The 13,264-nt window shown below is 40.9% G+C and overlaps 1 protein-coding gene across 1 annotated transcript in view; it reads right to left on the reverse strand.

Annotated features, from left to right (window-relative positions):
• The window catches only part of RP1 (RP1 axonemal microtubule associated), a 211,981-nt gene that overhangs the window by 91,231 nt on the left and 107,486 nt on the right, over nt 1-13,264 (reverse strand). Inside the window, exon 32 of the mRNA XM_087707060.1 lies at nt 1,183-1,349. Coding sequence (XP_087563186.1) covers nt 1,183-1,349 — 167 coding nt within the window. The remainder of the gene's footprint in view (nt 1-1,182; nt 1,350-13,264) is intronic.

Consider the following 13,264-nt stretch of genomic DNA (forward strand, 5'->3'; position numbering starts at 1 on the left):
TAGATGGAACTCTAATTGGAGGGGCCCAACCCACTCTAGTAACTGAACTGGTGAAGTTACAAGTGGGCCGCCACTGTGAGCTTCTCAGATTCATTGTTGCTCCAGAGATGCTGGAGAAAATAATCTTGGGGCTTGCATGGCTTGACAGACTATTTTTCAGGCATGATAAGTTTTTGCCCCACATTGTTTCCATGCTATGGAATGCATTTTCCTGGACCTCCACTGGGATCCTTTGTCCCTTTCTGCTCATAAATAAAAAGGATTTAAGACTCATAATCAGACCTATCCAAGCAACAAGAAGAATAATTGAATTATGTTCAGGATTCATTCAATACCCTTATGTAATACTTCTTCTCTATACATTTACAAAAATGTATACAGAAGATGAGTTGCATAAGAGATAGTTACCAAATACGCCCAGTGTACATACAAAGTTATCCATATGTTTAAAAAAGAAGAATATACAAAAAGTTTACCTGTGAATGCAAACTTACATGGAGATAATCTGCCTAAAAAGCTGATGAAGACATACAGATGCAGTGATCTGGTCTGAAAAATGAGCAACTAAGCAACAACAAAACAACAACGGATGTATTGGTCTCTTGGGAGAGTCCTGGCTATTGGCAGCAAGGGTCCAGTCAACATTAGATGACTGGGAGCCATCAATTCAGTTTTTTCAGTACTTCTGGTATAGTGTTACCCTAGAGCATTGTCAGATATTAAGTTGTGAGACCCAAACTCAGCTTCTACCATACCCCTGTAGTGACTGAAACATTAGGAAATAAAGAAGGACAGGGAAAGCATATGCAATGAACAAAGCCATGCCACTTAATAACTTGCAAACCATACTTTCTTAATACAGTCTTTCTTTATTTCTTTCTTCCCAAAATGTTATCACTGAGTTATTATTAATGGCTATATGATAATTGTATAAACTTGCAACAAATGTCTCTACAGACCTCATTGCTTATGGCTTTAGGCATGTACTGCTTTCCATACCTTCAGTATCCTCAGAATTATTTATACCTTGAAAAAAGAACCAGGGGAACATGCAGAGAAACATAAATAATATTTCAGAGCTTCTTGGTAAATAAAGGATGGTTTTTGGTCCCCTTACAGCAGGATTTCTGTCCTCTGCCTAAAGCAAGCTGTCACTTCAGTGTCTGTGTAACAATAACTTACAATGAATTCATCAGTGGCTCCTGGTTGGAAACACACATATCCCAAACTTTGTGAAGACAGGAGAAGATCATCACTTTTGCCTTTTGAGCCATAAATTACAAGGGTTCTTTTAGATGTCCGTGGCTCTGGAGAATCATGATCTGTTTTCACCACCACTCTCCACTGTCCTTTGAAAGAAAGGAAGCAAACAACCATGACTGCAATGTATCTATCACACTGGGGAAGAAATGTGCAGATGTCTGTATTTCTGATTACTAGACATTTCATCAGTGCAACACTTATAGGGATCATATCATCTATAGCTTACATGACATAATGCTATGAGAGGATGAGAAGATGCAGCTGGAAGGTATATGGGTCAGAGGGAGGGGGCAGGGGGGAGGAATTCAAAGTTATTGTAATTTGTAAGTAATGTTTTATTGTGAGTAATTTGTTTGTGTGTGTGTGTGTGTGTTTCTTTCTTCACTTCACTCAAACAATTTGAGAGAGAGTTTGTTTGAGAAGAGAGGGAAGGGGCAGAGGCAGGGAGGGCAGCCTTGTTTGAGAAGAGAGGGGCAGCTCTCTCCCCCCCACCGGGAGCCCCATCCTGCTCCCCTCTCCCCTTTCTTCACCGGCTGCAACCTCACCCCCCCACCTCCTCCATCCCCACCGCTGTGTCCAACAGGCGTCTCGCGTTTATGTCCACCATAAACGCAAGAGGCCTGCTGGACACAGAGGGGGGACGGAGGAGGTGGGGGGCAAGGCAGCAGAGCGCCGCAGTGGCGAGAAGCAGCACCCCCGCCACTGTATCCGATAGGCGCCTCGCATTTATGCCACCATAAACCTGAGATTCCTGGCGGACACAGAGGGGGAACGGAGGAGGTGGGGGCGAGGCAGCAGAGCGCGGCAGTGGCGAGAAGCAGCACCCCCGCCGCTGTGTCCGCCAGGCGTCTCATGTTTATGCCCACTATAAACGCGAGAGGCCTGCCAGACACAGAGGCGGGGACGGAGGAGGCAGGGGGCAAGGCGGCAGAGCGCGGCAGTGGTGAGAAGCAGCACCCCTGCCGCTGTGTCTGACAGGCATCTCGCATTTATGCCCACTATAAGCCTGAGACGCCTGGCGGACACAGAGGTAGAGACGGAGGAGGCGGGGGGGGGCGAGGCAGCAGAGCGTGGCAGTGGCGAGAAGCAGCACCCCTGCTGCTGTGTCTGACAGGCATCTTGCGTTTATGCCCGCCATAAACGCGAGAGGCCTGGCGGACACAGAGGGGGATGGAGGAGGTGGGGACGAGGCGGCAGAACGCAGCAGCGGTGAGAAGCAGCACCCCTGCCGCTGTGTCCACCAGGCATCTCACGTTTATGGCGGGCATAAATGTGAGACGCTTGGCAGACACAGAGGTGGGGACGTCCCCGCCACTGCCGTGCTCTCCCGCCTCGACCCCCCACCTCCTCCATCCCCATCTGCTGCGGGCGTTTCCTCCCCCCAAGCCGTTTCATGAACGGCCGCTAACGAAGAATCGTGCCCCCGCCAGCCATGGCATGATTGAACCTCCTTTTCTTTTTGTGGCGCCCTTCTCTGCCTCCCAACCGCCCCCAAAAAAACTTCCCACTTCCAACCGGTTTCCCCCTTTTTACTTATTTTAAAAAAAATAAAGGATGGCATTGCCAAGCGGAGAGCGACATCCCAGGGGGAAATGCCAGACCGACCGAGGCTTTAATGGGCTATGGAGGCGAAGGGGAATTAATTGGATTGGCTCATGGTTGGCACCGAGAGCGTCCCGAGCGGGTTTCATGGGGAGAGGGCGTGGGGCGGGGGCTTTCCTGCAACTGGCTGAGCCCTGAATGGAGGCGGCTGTTTTCAGGCTTCTTTATGGCTTTGCCAGCAGCGGGATCGCTTCGTGCGGGCGTGATTCATATGCAAATGGAGATGCAGGGAAGCAGGGAGGTTGGCAGGAGTTGAAGAAAAGAGGAGGAGGCGGGGGTTGATGTGGGAGAGCGTGGCAGCGGCAGGGACGTTCTTGCTGCTGCCGGGCTCTTGCCTCACCAACCGTAATCCTCACCACACGTCACTGCTTGTTCTCCAAACTACTCAAAATTTCCGCTACAAGTTCTCTAGAACTGGTCAGAACCTGTTGAATACCACCTCTGGAGAAGGTGGCTGTGTTCATACAACATGATTAAACTGATGATTGACTTTTTTTGTCTTGGTTCACATAATACATTATATCATATAATAAGCAAATGAGGTGATTTTGCCTAACGTGCTGCACCACAAAATTAAACAAGTGAAGGAGCTCACTATCGCAATTTATCAGGCTTTATCAGTTCACCTATTAGGTCTTAACTGACCTGGTTTAGTATACTGAAAAGAGTCAGTGCCATCCCAAAGCCCTTCATGGTAGTGGGTCTGCGTACTTGAGAGACCGCCTCCTGCCAATTACCTCCCTGCGACCAATTAGATCACATAGATTAGGCCTCCTCCGAGTTCCATCTGCCAGTCAGTGCCGACTGGCAACCACACGGAGGAGAGCCTTTTCAGTAGTAGCTCCGACCCTTTGGAACGATCTCCCCATGGAGATTCGTACCCTCACCACCGTCCAGACCTTCCGCACAGCCCTTAGGACCTGGCTAGCCCGTCAGGCCTGGGGACAAAGATAACTGTCCCCACCCGAATGATGAATGAATGTTGCTTACTATTTTACTTCTATGTATTGTTTGTGTCTATTGTCTGTATACCCCCCCCCACCTCATTTTATGTAAGCCGCCCTGAGTCCCCTCAGGGAAAAGGGCGGCCTATAAGTATTAATAAATACTCAAATACTCAAATACTCATAGTGCAGAAGAATGGGCTAAGAAGCTATTATTATGAAAAGTTTTGCTGCACTTGAAAGTGGGGGGAAAGTAAATGAAATGCAGGAAAACTCCATTATTATTTCCATGAACAAAGGTTTTTTTCTAGCTTTTAAAAACATCGTTCTTTTAATCAGAGATTTTAGAGACTGAATTTGGGATCCTTTGATGCAAAATATATAGTTTATTCCTATAGATTTTTCCATCAACCAAAAAATCTGTTCTCTAGAAGCAATTCACTAATGACTACTGTTGCTTTTTTTCTTTTCTATCACTTCATGATTCAGTCATTATCTTCACATCCCATACCAACTTAAATGCCTATCCCTGTGGCTAAAATGATGGCAGAAGAATAACCTTGATAAAAGCTTCAAAGCAGTATCATTGTATGAACTAGTTTTGAAAGGTAACAAGAATATACCTTGCTTAGAGAAGTAACCAGAATTTCCTTATTTAAATAATAAATCTCTAGACTGGAAATATCAGGGTTTTTTGTATCAAATAAAAGCAGTACACTTAGATGCTCAGATCATTCCATGATACCCATTAAATATGGAACCATCATGCCCCACTTGTTGATAAACTCAACAGATGGCAACTGAACTTTGTTGAAATAAATTAGAACCAGGCTGGAATAGTTCTGGCATAGGAGACCTCCAGTGAATAAAAGGATATACTGGGAAATTAAAAAGACATCCTGAATATATTTTATTTCCAAGAAGATATATGAATATAAAATAAGGACATCATAATTTAAGCTGAAATTTAAGAAAAAAAATGTGTTCCAGGGGGCACAATGGTTTAGATGCTGAGCTTGTTATCTGGAAAGCCTGGGTTTGAAATCTGAGTGCTGCACAATGGGATGAACTGCTTTTCCTACAACAGCTACTGCCCAACTAGCAGTTTGAAAGCATGAACATGTAAGTAGATTAATAGGTACCACTTTGGTGGGAAAGTACCAGTGTTCCAAGCACTATGCTCATTTTGGACACAACTGGATAAGGAAACTTTTATCTTTTTTTGTTTGAGCATAAAGCTTCAAATTGTTGCGCTATAACATCACAATTGTAATATTTAATGTAAAGATTTATATTTAATATAGTATAGTGTTGATTCAAAGTCTTACATCATCTGTGTGTTGAGCAAAGTACATAGGCTAAAAATGACTTTATTTCAGATATCTGAATTACACATTAGAACTTTGTTATGATGCCAAAGGTACAGGGGGAAAAAACTAGGCATTTACGTGAGCATATAAAGACTTTAAAGTCAGGAATTGATTGCATATGAAGCCTAATCCCTTCAGTCTGTATGTGTACAATCGGTCAAGTTGTATTCATGTTTGTGTGAACACAAAGATGCCTTTATAAATCAGTGGAATTAAGCAATCATGCAGAATGAATACAGTGAGAAAGCAGGAGCTGGACTGGTATCCATATTCATCCCCTGACCATTTTAGATTTATTTTATTTTATTTTATTTTATTTAGATGATGACTATTGGCACCCTATAGAAAGCCCTAAAGGTAACTGCTGTTTGAATTTAAGCTACCCAGAGTCCTTGATCGAGATTGGTGGCTATAGAAAATGAATGGATGGATGGATGGATAAATAAACAGCTCCACTATGTATATCTGTGATCAAGTGAACATAAAGCAAGGCTTCCTCAGAACACTAGCAGAATCACTTGGAAAATAGTGTTTGTTCTAAAGAAATGATGCCTTTTTTTCTTTTGTCCAATAGTCCTTTAGGTTCTACAATATCCAGGCTATTTCTACCCAGCTATCAGTTTTATCATCCTAAACTAATGCACAGTGATTTGAGAATGTTACTGCCAATAGTCCCATTCTAATATATATATATATGACTCTTGTGACGAGCCGATTGACAGATGATGGAAGCAGTTAGCTTCCTCCCATAATTGGGGCTTACCAGGAGTTGTGACTGTAAATATATACCTTCTTCCCTGTCTTCAGCTGATAAGGAGGAGACCTGTGGCTTAATGGCTAAGATGTTTGCCTAAGATGCAATACAGCACAGGTTCGAATCCCAGTAAGGGTATGGCTAGCTGATGAGAGCTAAATAGCTTGAAATAGATCTATACTAGTCTCCCTTTATTTATTTATCAGCACAAATAAACACACACACACACACACACATATATGTGTGTGTGTGTATGTATACATATATGTATGTGTGTATATATATATATATGTGTGTGTGTGTGTGTGTGTGTGTGTATAGTTCAGCCAAAAGGTATCCTCTCCAGCTTATTTGTTTGTTTGTTTGTTTGTTTGTCAAACATGTACAAGATAGCAGGTATAGGTATAAACATAAACAAAGGAAGTAAGTAGAGATAACTGTGGACAGTAAGACACGGATGGTAGGCATGCTGGTGTGCTTATACACACACCCTTTACGGATCTCTTAGGAATGAGGTGAAGTCCACAATAGACAGTTTGAGGTTGAAGCTGTGGGGTTTGAGGCTTTAACAATGGAGTCAGGTAGAGCATTCCAGGCATTGACCACTCTGTTGCTGAAGTTGTATTTTCTGAAATTGAGTTTGAAGCGGTTTACCTTGAGTTTGTATCAATTGTTTACCCATGTATTATTGGAATGGAATAATAATGAATAACTAATGGAAGAGTAAAGAAATCAGCATCTATAAAATTATGCTACTATCTTATCTTCAGTTGTCAACGCATTCAACTGGCTCCAAATGGAGGTGTATCCTTAAAGCTGACCCTATTCTCAAAAGAATAACAGAAATTACAGCCTGCTGGCATCTGAATCCAGCAGGAAGAAGGAAAAGCAAGGATTCAGACAGTAGAATAATAATTCTCAGCAGGGCATGAGTAATTCACTCAGTTTTTGCAAGCACAGAACTGTCCATGCAGTGATTTCTTGTGCACCTACTGCTGTGAAGTACAGTATGTTGACCAGCTCTTCTACTCAATACCAATGACAGAATGTGATTGTATGGATATAAAGCCAATCAGGACTAGTTGAATTGCTAATGTGGAGGAACTCTCTATATTTTCAATAAGCATGCTTTCTAGGAATTCTGGCACTATACAGTAGTCCTTGAACTTGAAGGGTGTGACAATTCCTTAGAACAAGCTGCCCAATATTTTCAAAATGACAAAAATAGTGCAGTAACAATATTGCACATGTTATAGCATAGTCTGATGAAAAAAGGAGAAATTTATATTTAAGAAGAGAATGTCATTGGAGCTATAGCAGCAGGTGAAGAGATTTAACTGGCTTTGTTGTTGTTAGTTGTGAAGTTGTGTCCAATTCATCACAACCCCATGGACAACATTCCTCCAGGCCTTCCTGTCCTCTACCATCCTATGAAGTCCATTTATGCTCACACTGATTGCTTCAGTGACTCCATCCAATCACCTCATTCTCTGTCATCCCCTTCTTCTTTTGCCCTCAATCTTTCCCAGCATTAGGCTCTTCTCCAGTGAGTCCATCCTTCTCATTAAGTGGCCAAAGTATTTGAGTTTCATCTTCAAACTCTGGCCTTCTAAAGAGCAGTCAGGTTTGATCTCCTCTAGGACTGACCAGTTTGATCGCCATGCAGTCCAAGGGATTCACAGGAGTCTTCTCCAGCACCATAGTTCAAAGGCCTCAGTTCTTTGGTACTCAGCCTTTCTTTATTACTACTATTATTATTATTATTATTATTATTATTATTATTATTATTATTATTATACAATTGTATCACAGATTATTATTATTATTATTATTATTATTATTATTATTATTATTATTATTATTATACAATTGTATCACAGCGGCCAGTTGTTTCGCCGGATTTGGCATTGGTTACTAGTCGGGCCCCACCCAGGGGCCTAGGACGTCGTAACGTATTTTCGTAATATGCGTGCAGATCCAAGCAGTGCGGCTTTTTGCATTTGACTGATGGTGATTTTGTCAATTTTTAACTGTTTTAAATGTAATTCCAGTGCTTTTGGTATAGCACCCAGTGTGCCAATTACCACTGGAATTATTACTGCTGGTTTGTGCCATAATCGTTGAATTTCGATTTTTAAGTCCTGGTATCTTGCGATTTTTTCATGTTCCTTCTCGGCGACCCTGCTATCACCTGGTATTGCGATGTCTATGATTGTGACCTTATTTTTCTCAACCAGTGTGATGTCTGGTGTATTATGCGCCAGTATTTTGTCGGTTTGTATACGGAAATCCCACAAGATCTTGACCATCTGATTTTCGGTCACTTTTTCAGGCTGATGTTCCCACCAGTTTGTTGCTGTTTTAATATTATAATTTTTGCACAAATTCCAATGGATCATTTGCGCTACTGAATTGTGCCGCAATTTATAATCAGTCTGCGCAATTTTTTTACAGCAGCTGAGGATGTGATCAACAGTTTCATCAGCTTCTTTGCAAAGTCTGCATTTGGCATCATCAGAGGATTTTTCAATTTTGGCCTTAATGGCATTTGTGCGGATAGCTTGTTCTTGCGCAGCCAGGATTAGTGACTCTGTTTCTTTCTTTAATGTACCTGTTGTTAACCATAACCAAGTTTGTTCACTGTCCACTTTATCTTTTATTTTTTCCAGAAATTGGCCATGCAGTGCTTTGTTCTGCCAACTCTCCATTCTTGATTTTATCACATCTTTTCTGTATTCTTGTTTTGTCTGTTGGGCCTTCAGTAGATTTTTGTTCTTTACTTCGATTAATAGATGTTCTTGACTTTCTTTTAAATAATCAGCCAGTGCATGTTTTTCTTCTTCAACTGTTTGCTTCACTTGTAATAATCCTCTGCCACCTGATTTTCGGGGCAGATATAGTCTATCAGTATCACCACGTGGATGTAAACTGTAGTGCATTGTCATTAGTTTCCTGGTTTTTCGGTCCAAATGGTCCAAATCAGCTTGTGTCCAGTTAACTATGCCAGCTGTGTATCTTATAACTGGTATTGCCCAGGTATTTATGGCCTTGATTGTATTTCCGCCATTCAATTTAGATTTCAAAATTTTCCTAACTCTGTTGGTGTACTCTCGTCTGACAATAGTTTTTACTTCTCCATGCTTGATGTTATCCAACTGCAGAATGCCTAAGTATTTGTAGGCTTCATTTTCTTTGCATTTAATTAGTTGGCCATTGGGCATTTCAATTCCCTCAGATGCAGTGATTTTGCCCCTTTTTATGGATACAGTGGCGCATTTTTCCATGCCAAACTGCATTGAAATATCGGTGCTGAATACTCGGACTGTATTTGTCAATGATTGGATTTCTATTTCTGACTTTCCATAGAGTTTCAAATCATCCATATATAGTAAATGCGAAATTTTTTCAGCTTTTTTGGCTGTTTGGTAGCCTAATTTCATTTTTTTTAAGATTACTGATAGTGGGATCATTGCGATGATGAAGAGAAGGGTTCCACCACAAAAGCGCGTAGGACAAAATCGCGCTCGACAAAAGCGCGCTGTGACGTCATCACAGCGCGACGAAAAAGATCGAAAAAATGTAAAAATAAAGCTAAAACCTTCCCCTAACCCCCCCAAACCTAACCCTAAACCTAACCCTAACCCTAACTCTTAACCTAACCCTAAACCTAACCCTAAACCTAACCGTTAAAGTAACGAAAAACGTAACGCTAACCCTTATCCTAACCCTAACGCTAACGCTAACGCTCTAAAGCTAACCCTAACCCTTACCCTTACCCTAACCCTAACCCTAACCCTAACCCTTACCTTTGTGTGAATCGGCTTGCTTTAATTTAATTTTTATTAATTTTTATTTGAATTTTTCGATCTTTTTCGTCGCGCTGTGATGACGTCAAAGGCGCGATTTTGTCGATCGCGCTTTTGCCGTCCGCGCTTTTGACGGGTCACGGAAGAGAAGAGGTGAAAGTGAATCACCCTGGAAAATTCCTCGCTTGATATTAACCATTCCGTAGCTCTCATTCCCTACTGCCAACTCAGTTCTCCATTGTTTCATTGCCTTTTCAGTAAAGGATGTAATATTTTTGCTAATGCCAGTTGTTTCTAAGCATTTTATGATCCAACTATGTGGCAGTGAGTCAAATGCCTTTTTGTAATCAATCCAGACCATATTCAAGTTCGTTTTTCTGTTCTTACAATTTTCTAATATCATTTTATCAATTAGAAGCTGATCTTTTGTGCCCCTGCTCCTTCTTTTGTTGCCTTTTTGCTCTACTGGCAAGATGTTGTTTGTTTCCAAATAATCCATCATGTTATCTGCAATAATGCCTGTGAGTAATTTGAAGGTTGTTGGTAAGCATGTTATTGGTCTATAGTTTTCAGGTGTTGTTCCTTTAGTTGGATCTTTCTGAATCAAGTATGTTTTTCCAGTTGTCAACCATTCATCAATTTGGCCCTTTTGTAAAATTTCATTCAGTTGCCTGGCCAATATTGCATGTAAACTGGTCAGATATTTGAGCCAGAAACCATGTAATTGGTCCTTTCCAGGTGATGTCCAATTCTTTACCTTTTTAACTCGATTTTTGATCATCTCAGTTGTTATTTCTAATACTTGCATTTGTTTGTTGCCAATGCTTTTCTCAAAGTCATGTATCCACTTTGCTTCCTTGTTGTAGTCCTTTGCATTTTCCCACAATTCTTTCCAGAATTCAACTGTGGCCTGCTTTTCTGGTTTTTCACTTTTGGTGTCACCATTCACATTAAGACTTTGATAAAAACGCCGTTGGTCTGATCGAAATTGCTGATTTTGTTTATATTGGATGATTCGTGCCTCATATCTTTCAATTTTTCTAGCTGTTGCTGTTATCTGCTGTTTTACAATCTCTACAGCTTCATTGATGTTTCTTGTATCCAATCTATATCTTCTGATTAGCCGATCTATGATTTTGTTGTTTTTAAGCCGTTGCTCATGCATGTTCTTTAAGTTACTAGCATCTGCCCTTAATTTTTTGATTTTTTGTTCTAGACGGATTTTCCACTTTGGCTTTGATGCTTTTTCTGTTGTGTGACTAGGTACTTTAATTTTAATTCCTAGTTCGTTAGTGACTATTACAGCTGCGCTGTACATTAACTGGTTTGTTTCCAAGTTGGATCCCGGTTCAATTGTTGAAAACACTGCATTAACCATTTTCATGATAGGGGCCAAAATTTTCTTAGGCACAGTTTTTAGTGATGGTAAACGTTGCCTTTCCTCATTAAGCAGAAAATGCTCCATGATCTTATCCTTCAATTCTTTTTGTTTTTGAGTTAGTTCATCAGTTGGTTCAATGATAACTGGTTCTAGTGGTGGTGATGTTATTTCCTCCCTGAGAGCTTCTTCTGGGAGTTCTACTATAGTGTCTTTAGTTGTGTCTTGAATATCAGTTATTTCCGCTTGTGATATTGTTTTTTGGGTTTTGCAATTTGCCTGAATTTCCTCATGTTCAACTTCACTGAACACTTTATTCCGTATAATAAATCGCCTTTGATCTGCTAGTCGTTGTTCACTAACATTTGAATCTGGATATTGTTGTTTCCATAATTCATACATTCGCTTTAAATATCCTCTTTTTTCTGGCTCTGAGTTGTAGTAACAGGCCATTATGGCACGGTTTTCATCTGCACTATATTTTTGTCGTTTTGTTGGCTGGTCCACTTGTAGCCCACTTGTCGACGGATGTCCAGGGACCCCAACATCCGCCGCGGCCCTTGTTAACCCGCGCGACGACCGATGCGGTATGGAATTCTTATTCATTTTTTTCACCATATTGTATGGGTTGGCGGGGGTTTTTTTACGGAACCAGATGCCAACCTGATCCCAACCTTCCTCCTTTCTCATCTGGGCTTGGGACCGGCAACGGCGGAGTTGTTATTATTATTATTATTATTATTATTATTATTATTATTATTATTATTATTATACAATTGTATCACAGCGGCCAGTTGTTTCGCCGGATTTGGCATTGGTTACTAGTCGGGCCCCACCCAGGGGCCTAGGACGTCGTAACGTATTTTCGTAATATGCGTGCAGATCCAAGCAGTGCGGCTTTTTGCATTTGACTGATGGTGATTTTGTCAATTTTTAACTGTTTTAAATGTAATTCCAGTGCTTTTGGAATAGCACCCAGTGTGCCAATTACCACTGGAATTACCACTGCTGGTTTGTGCCATAGTCGTTGAATTTCGATTTTTAAGTCCTGGTATCTTGCGATTTTTTCATGTTCCTTCTCGGCGACCCTGCTATCACCTGGTATTGCGATGTCTATGATTGTGACCTTATTTTTCTCAACCAGTGTGATGTCTGGTGTATTATGCGCCAGTATTTTGTCGGTTTGTATACGGAAATCCCACAAGATCTTGACCATCTGATTTTATGTGACTTTTTCAGGCTGATGTTCCCACCAGTTTGTTGCTGTTTTAATATTATAATTGCTACTGAATTGTGCCGCAATTTATAATCAGTCTGCACAATTTTTTTTACAGCAGCTGAGGATGTGATCAACAGTTTCATCAGCTTCTTTGCAAAGTCTGCATTTGGCATCATCAGAGGATTTTTCGATTTTGGCCTTAATGGCATTTGTGCGGATAGCTTGTTCTTGCGCAGCCAGGATTAGTGACTCTGTTTCTTTCTTTAATGTACCTGTTGTTAACCATAACCAAGTTTGTTCACTGTCCACTTTATCTTTTATTTTTTCCAGAAATTGGCCATGCAGTGCTTTGTTCTGCCAACTCTCCATTCTTGATTTGAATCTGGATATTGTTGTTTCCATAATTCATACATTTGCTTTAAATAGCCTCTTTTTTCTGGCTCTGAGTTGTAGTAACAGGCCATTATGGCACGGTTTTCATCTGCACTATATTTTTGTCGTTTTGTTGGCTGGTCCACTTGTTTCATCAGTTTCTTTGCAAAGTCTTCATCAGTTTCTTTGCAAAGTCTGCATTTGGCATCATCAGAGGATTTTTCGATTTTGGCCTTAATGGCATTATTATTATTATTATTTATTTATTTTCAACTTTCTTATTTATATATTATTTTTAACTGGTTAAAAAGGCCTTTTATACATGGATTCCCATTGCAAAGATCTTTCTGTCTTCACATATTCTGAGAAAATCCTGTTCCTCTCTAGTCTGAAACTACTTTTGCTGTCATTTCACAATCTGTTCCCATTTGCTTGCTGGGGGAGGTGTCCCCATTTATGAAGGATGGTGATGCTGGCATAAACAAAACAAGTCTTGCAATTAGTCTCAGAGGAACCTCTGACTCATTTTAGAATAGACTAGTAAAGATCAGAAAAC

The sequence above is a fragment of the Thamnophis sirtalis genome, unplaced genomic scaffold (genome assembly GCF_051295495.1).
Source record: "Thamnophis sirtalis isolate CommonGarterSnake01/CBP01778 unplaced genomic scaffold, rThaSir2_p1.2 scaffold_2, whole genome shotgun sequence".
Lineage (NCBI taxonomy): Eukaryota > Metazoa > Chordata > Lepidosauria > Squamata > Natricidae > Thamnophis > Thamnophis sirtalis.